Source organism: Lemur catta, chromosome 11 (genome assembly GCF_020740605.2).
Source record: "Lemur catta isolate mLemCat1 chromosome 11, mLemCat1.pri, whole genome shotgun sequence".
In the NCBI taxonomy this organism is placed as follows: domain Eukaryota; kingdom Metazoa; phylum Chordata; class Mammalia; order Primates; family Lemuridae; genus Lemur; species Lemur catta.
In genome coordinates, this window is record NC_059138.1 from 92,783,609 (window position 1) to 92,802,328 (window position 18,720).

The 18,720-nt window shown below is 34.8% G+C and overlaps 1 protein-coding gene across 2 annotated transcripts in view; it reads right to left on the reverse strand.

Moving 5' to 3' along the window:
• Window positions 1–18,720, reverse strand: part of LOC123647347 (zona pellucida binding protein) — a 121,353-nt gene that overhangs the window by 50,585 nt on the left and 52,048 nt on the right. For both annotated transcript variants that reach the window (XM_045564721.1, XM_045564722.1), the window contains one exon: window positions 5,435–5,612. In XM_045564721.1, the coding sequence (XP_045420677.1) occupies window positions 5,435–5,612 (178 nt within the window). The remainder of the gene's footprint in view (window positions 1–5,434; window positions 5,613–18,720) is intronic.

Below are 18,720 nucleotides of genomic sequence, written 5' to 3' on the forward strand. Positions count from 1 at the left end.
CTTTTAGTGGTTGTCCTAAAGAATACATCATACACCCTAGTCTCTTATTATAATCTAATACAAATCACTACTTATCCCAGTTCTAGACAATGGTTGAACCTCAGAATACTTTAATTCTACTTACTTTCTCTTGCTTTTGGTGAAACCATGTCATAAGTTCTAGTTCTACATATTTTTTAAGCCCCATAAAGCATTATGCATTTTTGTATAGTCAATATTCATTTATATTTATCTGTATGTTTTTCCTTTCTATCATTTTTTATGCCTTCCTGTGTGAGCATGTTTCTGTCTGGGATCATTTACAACTACCTGAAAAATACTATAAATAACTGAAAAATTATGGCCAACAGATAGGTCATCCTATGGAATAGCAGTATGGGTTGCCCAGATTTTCTTTAAAACTATAAATTTAGTTCCCTTTATCACTTCTTGGGGTGTAGATCTGCCTATGACAATACTCTCATATATTGTTTGTCTAGAAGTGTTATTTTGCTGTCATGTATGATGAACATTTACATTGGGTATAGCATTCTAACTTGGCAGTTGTTTCATTTCAGCACATAAACATGTTGCCTTTTGGCACCCATCACTCATTTTGATAGTTTCCTTCTATTCAGGATTGCTGCCCCTTGAATTTTATGCCCTGACAGTTCACTGATGTCTTAATAGAATGCATAATTTTTACATTTTATTGATTCTTCTAATTTTCTCAGAGCTTTTGTCTGCTCTAAGCTACTTCACCATAGCCAGAAGCAGCAGACTACATTTTTTAGATTTTGACCCAGTAAGTCTTCATGATATTGTTAATTCTTCAACATATTTAAGACAGCTTCATTCAGTTTCAGTCAGATGAGCTGTCATAATTACATGGCCTGCTTTTACTGGAACTAAATTTATATTTTTAAATAAAATCTGGGCAACCCATACTGCTAATCCATAGGATGACCTACCTATTGGCCACAATTTTTCAATTATTTATAGTATTCCCAGAAATGTAATGGTCCAAAATAAGAATGATGTTTTTGTGGGTCTAAAGAGGAGATGAGTCATATTTTATACTTATAATATAATTATTTAAATACATGTAGTGAAAAGAATGCCAGGGAAACATTTTTGTGTTTCTCATCCTTTGATGTGAAATTAAAACAAGGGTTCAATGTTGCATGCCTGAGTAGGATACATTTATAGGGTCTAAAAGACCTTATTAAAAACAACTGTACCTACTAAACAATTCACTTTCACTGCACAATTAATCTAAAGTATACTTTATTAATAATACCATCTCAGGATGATTAAATACTTGAACTTGTAACCTAATCATTTCTGACCACTGACACGGATACTGTGTCACAATAAAAGGGATCCCTGCTGAATTTGTCATGTGATTCCCAAAAGGCTTGAAAGAGTAATAGCTAATCTTTTTCATAAATAAAGCTATAGAAAAAAACAATGTTGTGTTAACTATTATTGAGCTATATTTTCAGTCCACAATAATCAATGGCAAATATCCTGTTGCCTCAGTAGAATAACAGGGATCCTGTCTAGGTACTGCCTTATCAATACTAATATTCAGACATTCTATATAAGTATGACCTTATCAACACTAACATTCAGGAGTCTAAAAATTTAATGTGCATCAGAACCACCTAGGCAGCTTCTTATAAATGTTGGGGTCTGGTTCATACACATTAGACATAATTTTGAGAAAATCTCCAGGGAATTTTGATACACATAAGAGTTTTAAAACCACTGCCATAGTTTAAAGGGGGAAAAAAGAAGGGAGAGTGGAGTATTGTGCCAAAGAATGTTATTTGATCTACAAGTGTTATTTAAAAAAAAATAATGGGAATAAAATGGGTAAAAATGAATATACAAGATATACAAAGTTTCACAGAAATAGTAGAAATTATAGAACTTGTAAAATAAAACATTTCAGAATTTTTACAAAATTCTATCAGAAACAATGTAATATTTAGCTGGCCTTTGGTTACAGTATCTTTATAATTTATGAAATTATGAGACATCTATAATTCACAAATAAAACTAAAACTTTTGCTTTTCCTAGTGTCAAAATGATTGACAAAGTGATGTACATAATAAACAAAGATAACCATGAAGTTACTGAGCTTTTTATAGTGAAAAATTAATTTAAAAATGATAAATAAGTTAGGAAAAAGAAAATTAATATAGATAGAAATGTTAAGTCTCCACTAGTTTATAAGAAAGTAATCTTTGTCTGCCACCTAGTAGTAAAAATTAAATGAATAAAGGAAGATATCCAAAGAATAAGAACAAATCCAGTGTTTACCTAACCTACTACTGAGAATGTAAATAAACTTCCCTCATGTAATAAACATGCCTAATCTTCTTTGTAGTACATAAACATGGTGCATCTACATTTTGGAAATAAGTCATTTTACAAAATACCTCGTATATTTTATGAGCTTCTATCTAGCATTCTGTTTCACACTTGAATGGACTTTAAGATCATTTAGTATGTTAATTTTGTCTTATAACTAGTATTAAAATGTAGGATTAACTTAAAACAATATTTTATATTGTTTTTCAATTTGAAGAATGATTTAAATGTCTTTTTTTTTTGAGTAGTATGTGCTCTTTTAAAATTTTAGACTGATGGCCTTCTGTAATATAGACAAAACTTAACATATGTAATTGGGGCCTAAATGTCACATTATATTTAAAGCGTTCTGTTCACAAAAGGGAACTCAGACTTGCTTAATGGCTTACAAAGATGATAACAGCACACAAGTAATTCCAAATTAAAATATGCACATAGAAATCATACTCCAGTGATAGATACCCTAAACACCCTGACTTGGTTATTAAACATTCTATGGATGTAACAAAATTTCATATGCACTCCATAAATATGTACAAATATATCAAAAAATAAAAAATTAAAATATTTATTTACCACAGGATGGCACAAAATGAAATTTGGCAAATCACTAGTTAGTAAGTCTATTGAGCAATGATAATGAGCCTATGGAATCAAAAATATAAATTTTATTTAACCAAAATTGCCCCCAGGAAATTGATATTCATCCAATGTTCTTTCTTAGATAGTATTAATACTTGCTATCCTGGTGTCCTTCAAAGCTTTATCTCACTTACATTAAACTTTTATGACCTATCCTATCTCTAACTCAATTTTATTTATATAATCTTCTTTTCCTTCTGTTCACTGCAGTTTAGCAGTCTCTTGTTTCCTAACTGTTTCATGGATGTATCTCCTATGTATCTAAACTCTGTGGGCAGAGACTATATATTTGGGGAAACAAAACAGCATTTCAGAGGTAGAAAATATTTTTGAGATTTATGTATAAGTTTTCTTTTATACTTCTCATGAGTTCTATTGACAGGAATAAAATATTTAATGAACTCAATCAAACCTGAAAGTTATAATTAAATTATGGAGAAATTAGAAAACCTCACAATTGTGTTATTACCCAAACTTTTACAAATGCAAAAAAAAGATTTTAATGGTAAAATTATTTGAAATTCTCATAGATTCCAAACTACATTTTCACTTGAAAGAGCTATGTTTAACAATTTCAAAATTATTATAATTAATGAGATGCAAATATTTTAACAATTTAAGTTTATCTTAAGTCTTTATGGAATAAAAATATAAATGCATATAGACAGCTAAAATGCTAGGTTCTAGTTTCTTACTCAGTATTCCCTGGCTTTTCTTCATCCTTATCTGTGCTCTAGAGTGATATACATAATCACTGATTTTCAGAATAGTTACAAAGTTGGCATTTGGAAGTGCTTTATTTACTAAATTTATATTGTATTTCCTAAGATATATCTTTAGTACATTTTATCAAATTTCATGTATAGTATTTAAACAAAAAGAAAATAAATAAAAGTTATAAAGCAAACTCTAGCCAAATCAAATAAAGCAAAAGGAAAAGAATATTTACTACTCTATTATATGAAAAGGCTTTTAATCTAACTTACACTGTGGAAAGAAGAAAGGAAAGAACAATCGCAGAAGACTGAATGAAAACAATACTGCTATGGCATGGATGTGAATTGACTGTCCCTACCAAAAATCATGTTGAAATTTAACTCACCACAGTGTGGTGGTGTTGGGACGTGGGGTCTGGTGGGAGCTGTTTGAGTCATGGGGGCAGATCCTTCAGGAATAGATCAATGCCCTCCCTTGGGAGTGAGTTCTCACTCTATTAGCTCCTATGAGAGCTGGTTGTTTACAAGAGTATGACACCCTCTCCTCTTTCTCATGCGTCCTCTCTCACAACGTGATTCCTGCCCATGCTGGCTCACCTTAACCTTCACCATGAGGGGAAGTAGCCTGAGGCCTTTGAACAGATGTCCAACCTTTAATTTTTCAGCCATCAGAATCATGAGCCAAATAACACTTTTTTTTATAAATTAACTAGTCTTAGGTATTTCTGTACAGCAACACACAACAGACTAAGACAAGTACTAATTTAGTGATACTTATTAATATAAATTTTTAAAACAGTATTTTAAGACTGAAAATTAATTGGTCCACTCAACTTGATAAGAGAAATGCAAATGCAAAGACTGAATCCTTGCACTCAACTACTCAACCACTCAACCTAAGTCAAAAGCTTCTACAGATCTCTCTTCTGTGATATGGATGAAGAAGAATGAATGCCAGAGAGCAGCTCAGATCCTGTAGAGCTAGGATCAAAAGTCATAAAAAACAACTGGTAAAAAAACAATTCCTATACTTATTTCAGAAAGAAAACAAAAGTCACAAAGATACCTACTCTAGACAATACAAACCTAAACTCATCAGTAATCGATTCTAAAAGATACATTGGGCTCTTTTTAGGGTAAGTAACTCTAAGTTACTCATAACTATTATTGGTGTTTCCTCCCAGACAACTTCTCAATGCTATAATATTAATACCAAGGCCATTATTAAGTGAGATTTTTGCCTTTTACATCTTCATATTCAGGCTTTTCAAATACACTACTTCAAATAAACTAAAGAAATTCCTAAATGATAGTAAAAATAAATGACAGACATTCACTTAGGCTTAAATAAGCGAATTTTAATCAATATAAAACCACCAATCAGCCAGGCACAGTGGCTCACACCTGTAATCCCAGCACTCTGGGAAGCCAAGGTGGGAGGACTGCTTGAAGTCAGAAGTTCAAGACCACCCTGAGCAAGAGCAAGACCCCATCTATAACTAAAAATAGAAAAAAATTAGCCAGGTGTGGTGGTATATGCCTATAGTCCCAGCTACTCGGGAGGCTGAGACAGGAGGATCTCTTGAGCCCAGGAGTTTGAGGTTGTTGCTGTGAGCTAGGCTGACACCACAGTACTCTAGTCCAGGTGACAGAACAAGACTCTGTCTAAAAAACAAAACAAAACAAAAAACTCAAGAAATCATAGTTCATTACATACCACAGCACTCAGGACATTTTGGATGTTGCAGGATATTCATTCCATAACCTGGAAAGCAGCGATTAATCCAAACCATTTGGAGAGTACCTTCAATATAGTATATTTCAGGCAATGGCTCCGCACGTCTGCCAAGAACATCTACTTGTTGATTAAAAAATCTCTCTATGAGATTTTTAGCCTAAAATATAAATATAATTTGAAAAAACTGTTAGCCACAAATAAATGTAATATAGATGCATATGGATTTAGAGTTCTTCAAATATTTTATAAATTATATTCCTTCCATACAATTTCTATAAATAACTATAAAAATGTTTTCCAATATACTACACTTATCATAAATATGCTAATCTTATTGTATTACTCAATTACTAGCTTTTCACAGTTTAAATGTATTTTTGTACTTTTGGATAAACTCTGCTGAATTTGTCGCTTGTTACTTGGCCAAACACATACTTTGGTTAAGGAAGTGCTTAAGAATTAATTAATTAATTAGTGCTTACGATTAATTAGAGGTTGAGCATCTGTAATCAAAACATCCAAAATCTGAAATGCTCCAAAAAATAGTGGACCTGAACAACACTATATATCAACTGGACCTAAAAGACATATACAACATGCCACCCAACAATAGAAAAATACACTTTTTTCTCACGTGTACATGGAATACTCTCTAGAATAGACTGTATGTAAAACCAAGAAACGAGTATTTATAAATACAAAAGGTTGAGATCATACAAAATATCTTTTCCAACCACAATTGAATTTAACTAGAAATTAATGGTCCAAGGAAAACTGGATCCACATATATTGATTAGACAGCATATCCCTAAACAACCAATGAGTCAGAGAAGAAATCACAAGAGAAACTTATGGGATGAAGTAAAGCAATGTTAGGAAGGAAACTTACAGCTATAAATACCAACATTAAAAAAGAAGAACAATCTCAAATCAAACCTATCTTATGACTTAAGGAACTAGAAAAAGAACAGTTTAAATATAGCAAAGGAAGAAAATAAAAAAATTGCAGCAGAGATAAACAAAACAGAGAACATATTAATACAGAAAACCAACCAAAACAAGAATTGGTTCTTTGAAAAAAAATCAACAAAATTGATAAGCACTTACCTAGATTAAGGAAAAAAAATAAGATGCAACTAAAATCAGAATGGAAGGAAAACAACACATTACAACTTATTTTACAGAAATAAAAAAAATATAAGAGAATATTATACACAACTGTACAATGATCTGAATGTATTTCCCCAAAATTCATATGCTGAAACTTAATTGCCAATGTCATAGTATTATAAGGAGGAGCCTTTGGAAGGTGATTAAGTCATGAGGGCAGAGCCCTCGAATAGGATTAGTGCCCTTATAAAAGGAATTGAAGGGAGCTTCCTTGGCTTCTGACATATAAGAACCCATGAAGAGGGGGTATTACCTATAAAACAGAGAGTAAGCCTTCACAAGACACCAAATATTCTGGCTCCTTGAGCTTGGACTTGTCAGCCTCAAGAACTGTGAGAAGTAAATTTCTATTATGTAATAGAACGGGACAAAACAGTGAACGGGAGATAGGATTGCGAAATCTGAAAAGTGCGAAACAAACAATAGAGAATAGAGCGTGGGACGGCTGTGCCCACCTGGCCAACAAGTGCAGTGGAATCAGACCCACAGGAGAACGTCCTGCCTCCCCACTGACCTCCACACCCACTCAGACAGGGACCTGCCTGAAGTCAGTGAAAAATCGCAGCAGGAGATGTGGGGTTTTGTGGAAAAAACGATAGTGGGAAGCATCTTGAACCCCACAGAGCTCTGTGCCAGGACTGCACTGGGCGGGGGAGGGACTGGTCTGAGCTACTGCTGGAGGGAGTTAGGAGACAGGTAACTTGCCTCTGGAACTCAGCAAGTCCAGATCAACGGAGGTGAACACTAAGTTGGGGACTCTAACCTGGAAACTGCTGCGGGTGAATAGGCCAGCTCAGGGTGGGTCAGAAAGAGCGAGAGCTCCTGCTGGGCAGGTGTGAGACTGTGGGAGGGCGACATAAAAGAGACAATGGGGCATCCTGATGACTCAGCTCCCGATCCGGCACCTGCCAACTCCTGAAGAGTCACCTGCAGAGCGTCAGCACAATTTTGGGGGTTCACAACCCAGACGCTGCAGTGCGCTACAGTGTCAGGCAGCTCCCTTCCCCCAGCCAAGGGACCCCTATGACAAGCTCTGCCCTTACACTACCTATCGTCAACTAGCCAGGCCTGTTTTGATGGGTAAATTCTGAATACTTCCCCAGTCATGGGAGGCTAAGACCTGTGGGACTTACAGGCTCTGGGGCGCTGGGTGGACTGGGCTACCACCCCCTACCCCTAGCCAGCAACTTTCATGACAAGCATTAGGCTCCACTGCTGGATGTAGGGAGAGACAAGAAAAGCCACTTTCCCTCCCCGTGAATCCGCAGGGCCTTGGTGCAGATCAATATTTGACAGCCCAGTGACTTTGCTTGTCAGAACAGTTTACGTCATCCAGAAGGATCATAACTCTGGGGATGGATTTCCGTGTCCAGTCAGCTGCCAAAAGTGGGGTCCATGGTCAGGGAACAAAAATCCTCGTAAGAGGCCAAAATAGGCTCCCCAAGTATCCCCTCCCATCAGGAGCAGCCTCCCAACTGTGATAGAAGAACCATGAACAACATATTAGTGGCTCCCCCTAGAGGAAGACCAAGCAAACCATAGAAGCACACACATCCAGGCTGTTAGGCAACAGCTGCCATCTGCCTTGCTCCTAAACAGCATCTACTGGAACAGAGCCTAAACAGGGCATTTTACTTTCCAAACGAAAACTGAAAGGTGAGAAGCAATGGCTGATCTAGATGGGAAGGACTCAGTGAAAGAACTCTGGAATTATGAAGAATCAAACGGAAAGCACACCCCCAAAGAGGAACACCAGCTCTCTAGCAATGGACATTAACCAAATTCAGAAAACTAAAATGACAGAAGAAGAATTTCGAACCTGGACTGTAAGAAAACTCAATGGTATGCAAGAAAAAATGGATAACCAACACAAAGAAACCACACACACACACACAAAACCCAGGACTTGGAAGAAAAATTCACTAAAGAAATTGAAATATTAAAGAAAAATCAAACTGAACTCCTAGAAATGAAGAATTTATTCAAGGAACTACAAAACACAGTGGAAAGCTTCAAGAACAGGGTAGATCAAACAGGAGAAAGAATCTCACAGATTGAAGATAACACCTTCCAATTAAATAAGTCAGTCACAGAGATAGAGCACAGAAAAAAGAGAAAAGATCAAAGCCTACAAGAAATGTGGGATTATGTGAAGAACCCTACCATAAGAGTTATGGGCATCCCTGAGGGTGAAGAAGAAAATACACAAGAGTTGGATAGGCTATGTGAAGATATAATACAGGAAAATTTCCCAGGCCTTGCTAAAAATCTGGATATCCAGGTACAAGAAGCTCAAAGGACTCCTGGGAGATTCATCGCAAACAGGAAGACACTATGACATGCAGTCATCAGACTGACCAAAATATCCACTAAAGAGGCCCTTCTAAGGACTGTAAGGTGAAAGAAACAAGTAACATACAAAGGAAAGCCCATCTGAATAATGCCAGACTTCTCAACCGAAACTTTACAAGCAAGAAGAGACTGGGGCCACATTCTCACGCTTCTCAAACAGAATAATGCCCAGCCTAGAATCCTGTACCCTGCAAAACTAAGTTTTGTATACAAAGGAGATATAAAGACATTCTCAGATAAGCAAAGACTGAGGGAATTCACCAAGACAAGACTAGCCCTCCAAGAAGTACTCAGAACAGTGTTACATACAGATCAGCACAGTAAACACTCACAAATGTAAAATCACTCAAAAGCTAAAGATCAAAGGCCAGATACCACAATGGCTCAAGAGAAAAAACAAAGCAACAAAGTTCAACCCAACAGGACGAACAGAAATTTGCCACACCTATCAGTTCTCTCAATAAATGTGAATGGCTTGAACTGCCCACTAAAGAAACATAGAATGGCTGAATGGACAAATACACACAAGCCAAGTATCTCCTGTCTTCAGGAAACACATCTATCCTGCAAGGATGCATTCACACTCAAGGTGAAGGGGTGGAAAACAATATTTCAAGCAAATGGAAGCCAAATGAAGGCTGGCGTGGTGGTTTTGATTTCAGATAACTTAGTCTTTAAATCAACAAAAGTAACAAAAGACAAAGATGGTCACTATACAATGGTAAAGGGTACAGTTCAACGAGAAGACATAACAATTCTAAATATGTATGCAACAAACTTAGGTGCACCCAGATTCATAAAGCAAACTCTACTTGATCTAAACAAAATAATACACAGCAACACCATAATAGCTGGAGACTTCAAGACCCCTCTGACAGAACAGGACAGATCCTCCAAACAGAAAACTAACAAAGAAATAATGGACTTAAACAGAACTCTAGAACAAATGGGCCTGACTGACATTTACAGAACATTCTACCCCCAAAACACTGAATATACGTTCTTTTCATCAGCTCATTCTCTAAGGTTGACCATATCCTAGGTCACAAAGCATGTCTCAAAAAATTAAAAAACATAGAAATTATGCCATGTATCTTCTCAGATCACAGTGGAATAGAATCAGAAATCAACTCCAACAGAAACTCTCATCTCTATACAAATTCATGGAAACTAAACAACCTTCTGCTGAACGATTATTTCATACATGAGGAAATCAACATGGAAATCAAAAGATTCTTTCAACTAAATGACACAGGAGACAGAAGTTATCAAAATCTGTGGGACACAGCTAAAGCAGTCCTGTGAGGAAAGTTTATTTCCATAAATGCCTACATCCAAAAGACAGAAAGATTACAAATAGACAATCAAATGAATCATCTCAAAGAGCTGGAAAAAGATGAACAGACCAACCCCAAACCCAGAAGAAGAAGTGAAATTAATAAGATCAAATCATAACTAAATGAAATTCACAATAAAAAAATTATCCAGAAGATTAATAAGACAAAAAGTTGGTTCTTGGAAAAAATAAACAAAATTGACATGCCTTTGGCTAGACTAATGAAAAGCAGAAAAGAGAGAACTCTAATAAGCTCCATCAGGAATGAAAAAGGAGAAATTACAACTGATGCCAGGGAGATATAAGATATCATCTATGAATACTACAAAAACCTTTATGCACACAAACTGGAAAATGTGGAGGAAATGGACAAATTTTAGAAATACACAGCCTTCCTAGGATCAACCAGGAAGAAAAAGAATTCCTGAACAGAACAATATCAAGCATGAAATTGGAACAGCAATAAAAAGCCTTACTAAAAAGAAAAGTCCCAGACCAGATGGTTTCACAACCAAATTTTACCACACCTACAAAGAACTGATGCCTATCCTACAGAAACTATTCCACAACATTGAGAAGGATAGAATCTTCCCCAACACATTTTATGAAGCCAACATAACCCTGATACCAAAACCAGGAAAGGACACAACAAAAAAAGAAAATTACAGACCAATATCCCTTATGAATATAGATGCAAAAACTATCCACAAAATCCTAGCAAACTGAATTTAGGTGATTATCAAAAAAATAATACATCACGACCAAGTAGGCTTCATCCCTGAGATGCGGGGATGGTTCAACATATGCAAATTTATAAATGTAATTTACCACACAAATAGAAGGAAAAACAAAGACCATATGATCCTCTCAATAGACGCAGAAAAACATTTGACAAAATTCAACACCCTTTTATGACAGGAACACTTAGCAAAATAGGCATAGATGGGATTACCTAAAAATGATGCAAGCCATATATGACAAACCCATAGCCAACATCATACTGAATGGGGAAAAATTGAAAGCATTTCCACTTAGAACTGGAACCAGACAAGGTTGCCCACTATCTCCACTTCTACTCAACACAGTGCTGGAAGTCCTTACTAGAGCAATTAGACAAGAGAGGGGAATTAAGGGCGTCCAAATGGGGGAAGAAGAGATCAAACTCTCACTCTTTGCTTATGATATGATATTGTATGTAGAAAAGCCCAAGGATCCAACCGAGTTCCTCTTGGAATTGATAAATGAATTCAGTAAAGTCTCCAGATATAAAAATCAATATACACAAATCAGAGACATTCATATACACCAATAACAGTAAAACTGAGAACAAAATCAAAGATTTAATACCCTTCACAATAGCAACAAAGAAAATACAATACCTAGGAATATATTTAACTAAGGAGGTAAAAGACCGCTACAGGGAGAACTATGAAACACTGAGAAGGAAATAGCAGAGGTCGTAAACAGGTGGAAAACCATATCACACTTGTGGGTTGGCAGAATCAACATGGATAAAAGGTCTATACTACCCCAATCATCTACATATTCAATGCAATCCCTATTAAAATGCCAACATCATTTTTTACAGACATAGAAAAAATAATTTTACACTCTGTATGGAACCAGAGAAGACCCCCTTATAGCAAAAGCAATCCTATGAAAAAAGAACAAAATAGGTGTCATCAATTTACCAGGCTTCAAACTATACTACAAGGCTATAGTAATTAAAACAGCATGGTACTGGCACAAGAACAGCGACATAGACTAATGGAACAGAACTGAGAACCCAGATATAAAACCATCCTCATATAGCCATTTAATCTTTGACAAAGCAGACAAAAACATACACTGGGGAAAAGAATCCTTATTGAATAAATGGTGCTGTGAAAACTGGATAGCCACATGTAGAAGACTGAAACAGGATCCACACCTTTCACCTCTAACAAAAATCAACTCACAATGGATAACAGACTGAAACCTAAGGCGTGAAACTACAAGAATCCTAGAGGAAAACACTGGAAATATTCTTCTAGACATTGGCCTAGGCAAAGAATTTATGAAGAAGATGCCAAAGGCAATCATAGCAACAACAAACATGAATAAATGGGACCTGATCAAATTAAAAAGCTTCTGCACAGCCAAGGAAACTATCAGGACAGCAAACAACCTAAAGAATGGGAGAAAATATTCTCATGCTACACATCCGATAAAGGGCTGATAACCAGAATCTATTTAGAACTTATGAAAGTCACCAAGAAAAAAGCAAACAACCCTATCAAAAAGTGGGCAAAGGAAATGAACAGAAACTTTTCAAAAGAAGACAGAACAATGGCCAACATATGAAAAAATGCTCTACATCTGTAATCATCAGGGAAATGCAAATCAAAACCACAATGAGATATCACTTATCTCCAGTGAGAATGGCCTTTATCAAAAAGTCCCAAAACAACAAATGCTGGCATGGATGCGGACAGACAAGAACATTCATACACTGCTGGTGGGACTGCAAACTAGTGCAACCTCTGTGGAAAGCAATATGGAGATAACTTAAAGACATACAAGTAGACCTACCATTTGATCCAGCAATCCCATTATTGAGCATCTACCCAATAGAACAAAAGACATTCTATAAAAAAGACATCTGCACTCCAATGTTTATAGCAGCACAATTCACAATTGCAAAGATGTGGAAACAATCCAAGTGCCCATCAATACATGAGTAGATTAATAAAATGTGGTATATGTATACATGGAGTTCTACTCAGCCACAAAAAACAATGGTGATATAGCACATCTTGTATTATCCTGGATAGAGCTGGACCCATTCTACTAAGTGAAGTATCCCAAGAATGGAAAAATAAGCACCACATGTACTCACCATCAAAGTGGGGTCACTGATCAACACCTAAGTGCACATATAGGAATAACATTCATCTGGCATCGGGCAGATGGAAGGGGAAAGGAGGGGATGTATATATATGTATATAATGAGTGCAATGTGCACCATATGTGGGATGGAGATGCTTGAAGCTCTGACTCGAGGGGGAGGGAGGAGCAAGGGAAATATATGTAACCTAAACATTTGTACCCCCATAATATGCTGAAATAAAAAGGAAAGTTTAAAATTCTTTTAAAACTGCTTGAGAAATAAATATGTTCTGATCAGGAGAAAAATAAATAAAATACATATATATAAAGACAAATTCATAGAAACATACAACCTACAGAAATTGAATCATGAAGAAATAGAACACCCGAGAAGATCTGTAACTAGTAAGGAAATTGAGCCCGTAACCAAAAATCTCCCAACAAAGCCCAGAAGGCTTCACTAGTAATAATATCACTGATCACTGAGAATTAACACCAATCTTCTTCAAACTCTTCCAAAAACTGAAGAGGAGGGAAGCTTCTAGAGTCATCTCATGAGGCCAATATTATCCTGATACTAAAGCAAAACAAAGACTACATGAAAAGAAAATGAATACCCCAGAGGAATTCTGATGTAAAAAATTCTCAACAAAACAGAATTCAATAGCATATTAAAAGGATTATTATATACCATGACCAAGTGTGATTTATTCCTGAAATGTGAGGATGTTTCAACATACAAAAATCAGTATAATACATCACATTAACAGAATGAAGGGGAAAAAAGATGATATCCTCAACTGATCAAGAAAAGGCATTAAGAAAATTAAGGCACTTTCATCAGAAAGCATTCAAAACTTTAGAAATTAAACAACCTAGACATAATAAAGGCCATATAACAAAAGTCCACAGGGAGCATCAGACTCCATATTGAAAAACTTAAAAGCTTTTCCTCTAAAGATCAGGAATAAGACAAGGATCCCTGCTTTTGCCTCTTCTATTCAAAATAGTACTAAGAGTCCTGGGCACAGCAATTAGGAAAGAAAAATATATAAAAGGAATATAATCTGAAAAGGAAAATTTAAAATTATCTATATTTGCAGATGATATTATATTATATATAGAATATACATAAGATTTCACAGACAAAAAGGTAGCATAAATGAATTTAGGAGAGTTGCAGGATATAAAATCAGCATGAAAATATCAGTTGTTTTTCTATACACTAAAAATGAACTAACTTAAAAGAAAATTAAAAAAAAAAACATTCCACTTACAATAGCATCAAAAAGAATAAAATACTTAGGAATAAATTTAACCAAGGTGGTGAAAATTATGCTTAACATTACAAAATGGTACTGAAAGATATTTTAGAACATACAAATAAATGAAAAGACATTACACATTCATGGACTATAATACTTAAGATGCCAATACAATCCAAAACTATGTATAGATTTAATGCAATCCCTATCAAAATCCCAATGGCATTTTTTGAAGAAATAGAAAATCTCATTCTAAAATTCATATGCAATCTCATGGGACTCTTAATAGCCAAAACAATCTTGACCAAGAAAAATAAAGTTGGAATACTCACAGTTTGATTTCAAATCTCATCACAAAGCTGCAGTAAACCTAACAGTGTGGTACTGGCATAAAGACAGATAGAATAGAATATAGAACCCAGAAATAAATGCTCATGTAATGGTCAAAATGAAAAGATGAATGCTTCCCCATGAGCTAGAGATAAAGGAAAAGATGTCTGCCCTCACCACTCCTATTAAACGTAGTATTAGATATTCTAGCCACTGCAATAAGCCAAAAGAGTAAATGAAGACACAAAATTGGAAAGTATATTGTAAATTTTTAAACTTCACATTTTCTTGACACTTCAACATCTCCCCTAACAGGCTTTGAGAACCCTACTCAGGTGACCTGGTCCATCAGTGTGATCTCTGCCACAAGTTCACCTTCTTGCCATCCCCTAACTAAGGCATTTGTCCACAGGTTCTCTAGTTCTCTCGCTTGCTATCCTCCTGCCCCACTTCTCTGGGCTCCCCATCTGCTTGGTTGAGCTCACTCTCTGGAGGCTCCTACCACATAGCCTCCTACCTGCCATGCTGTGCCTCCTGTTTCTAGGGCCTGTGAGTACCATAAATCCTTTAATTGCATATGCCTCTCTGAATGTAAGTTCTGTGGCTATGTTGAAATGATCCCTAAAGATTCCACAAGGGAGATTTATTCCCCTATTTATAATAGAGAAAGGAAAAACTAAATCTGTCTCAATTTGTAGCTGAAATAATTGACAACATGGAAAATCTCAAAGAATGTCTAAAAAAACCTCACAAAATTAAAAAATTTCTAGAATAATAGAGTTCAGCAAGTTCACAAGGAAAAGTATCAACACATTAAAATGAATTGCATTTAAATACACTAAAAATAAACATTCAAAAATCAAAATTAAAACACAATATTCTCTAAAATACCTCCAAAGAAAAGAAAATATTTAGGTACTAACTTACTAAGATGTACAGGATCTTATTGCTGAAAATTACAAAATGTTGATCAAAGAAATCTCAGAAGACCTAAAAAGATGTAGAAATATATCATCATGTTGATGGATTGGGAGAATCAATATAGTAAACATGTGAGTTTTCCTCAAATTTGTATATAGGTTTAATGTAATCCCTATCAAAATCCCAGAAAGTTTTTTGTAGACATATAGGAGCTTATTCAAAATATACAGAAAGAGGTAGGACCCTCTTTTAACTATTTTGTTAAAAAAAATCTTGACAAAACAAGAATACAGTGGGATATATATAACTACAGTAGTCAAGGTGGCATGAAATTGGGAGAAGCTTAAATATACAGACCAATGGAACAGAATAAGGAACCTCAAAATAGACCTACACAAATAAGCTCAACTGTATTTTCACAAAGGTGCAAAAGCTATGCAATGGACAAAAAACAGTGTTTTCAACAAATGATTTTGGAACCGCTGGATATCCACAGACAAAACAACAACAAAATAAACTTTAGTTAAATCTCATATTGTATAAAAAAAAACTCAAAAATTAACATAGTCTTTGATGGGAAATGTAAAACATAAAAAATAGGGACAAATCTTCAAGATGTAGTACTATGAAAAAAGTTCTTAGATTTGACACCAAAAGCACAATCAGTAAGAAAAGGACAACTAATACACTTCACCTTATAAAAATTAAAACTTTTTTCTCTGTGAAAACCCACGTGAAGATAAGGAAAAGATAGCTACGGTCTAAGAGAAAGTATTTACAAATAACATATTTGAAAAAGGACTGTTATCTAGAATATATAAATAACTCTCTAAGATCAATATATAATTAGAAAATATAAATAAAACAATATAATTAGAAAATGAGCAAAAGACATCTCACTACAGAAGATGTACAGGTGGTAAATATGCATATGAAAAGATGATTAACATCATTAACCACTACAGAAATGCAAATTAAAACCATAATGGGAAAATGCTACACAATTATTAGAATGGCACACATAAATAATGGTGACAACACCAAATGGCAACAAAGATGTGGGGAAACTGCATCACTCATGTATTGCTGATGGGGATGTAAAATAAATTATAATATGACCCAGAATTAATTCCCCCAAATGTTAATTTTAACATGAAAATTTACTGCATGAAAGTTTACTGAAGTTTTAATTGTAACAGTCAAAAATTGGGATTAGTCCAGGTATCCTTCAACAGGGTAATGGTTCAACAAACTGTTACGTATGCACCACTGTGGAATACTACTTAGTAATATAAGGAATAAATTATTGATACATGCACCATCTTGGATGAATCTCTAAAAAATTATGCTGATTAAAAGAAGCCAATGCCAAAAGGTTATATACTCTATGATTCTGTTTATAAACATTTTTTAAATGATTCAACTTTAGAAATGCAGGATGAAATATTGAATATCAGGTATTAGGGAAGAGGGTAGGAGAGAGTCAGGAGGGAGGCACGTGTGCTTATAAAAGTACAACACAAGGAAGGTTTATGGTATTGGAACTCTTCTGTGTCTTGACTATGATAGTGGATACATGACCCTAAATAGGTGATGAAATTACATAGAACTTGACACATACAATTAATACAAGTAAACTGGGCAAAGCTAAATAGGAGCAGTGAATCGTGTCAATATCAACATCCCTAGTTGTGATATTGTAGTATACATTTGCAAAATGTACAAGGAATCTCTGTATTATTGTTATAACTGCATGTTAATCTAAAATTATATCCATAATTTCCAATTTAAAATTTTGAAATGGCTTATGTATAAGTCCTTTATAATCGTGGAAGTCTTAAAACATGGCCACAAATTCTGTGGCACATACCACAGAGTAATGGGGTTTATATCCCATCTCTTTGAATCAGGCAGTTCTCTGGCTGCTTTGACCAATAGAATATCACAACAGATGTGATATTAAATGACTCCTATCCTAAAGATATGTCAGAAAAAGCCCTGTGGATTATGCTTTAGCTTCTCGGGATGTTCACTCTCAGCTCAGGCTCTCTCACTGAATGTAATGCTCCATCTCAGAAATTAGCCATCATGCTGTGAGAAGTTAAAGCTACATGTTTGAAAACCAAGAAGGAGAGGATACAGAAGAGAGGGTGTAGAAGTGAACTAAAAACAGAAAAAATTATAGCTTCAATTTTCCCTAAGATAATGAAAAACATGAAATGACAGATTCAATATCTACAAGACAATCTCAAGCAGAATACACACAAAGAAGACCAAAATGAAGTACAGCAAGGTATATTGCTGAAAATAAAAAAAGGAAAGAAAAATTCTTGAAAGCAGACAGAGTTTGAAAAAAACACATAAAATACAGAGAAACAACAATTCGGTAATAATGGACTTCTTATCAAAAGTAATAGAGGCCAGAAGATAATGAAACAAAATATTTAAACTGTTGGAATTAAAAAAAAACTGTCAAATGAGAATTCTCTAACCAATATAGTATTTTTCATAAATAAAGGAGAACAAATGCAATTTCTAGATAAGAGGAAACTAAAAGAATCCTTTGTCTAGAGATCACAACTACAAGAAATGCTACACAAGATTTTTTTCAGGCTTAAGGGAAATAATACCAGACAGAAGCTCTGACCTTTGGAAGGAATAAAGAGCATAGAAAAAGGTAAATATACTACTAAATGTAAAAGATTATTTAGTCTTTTAATGCCTTTAAAATATATGACTCTTTAAAGCAAAGCCTTAATGTTATATTTTGTAGCTTATAATATATATACATATAATGCATATGACACCTAGTGTAAAAAAGATGAGAAGTGTTTACATGAAGCTGTAATACTGCAATGTTTCTATATTTCATGGGAAGGGGTATAATATTAATTTTAAGTGAATTGTGAAAAATTAAGGATGTATATCATACTACCTAGAGGAACCACTAAAAATAATGCACAGAATATATAGGTATAATGATAAAAGCTAATTTAAAATGAAATTCTAAAAATACATTCAAA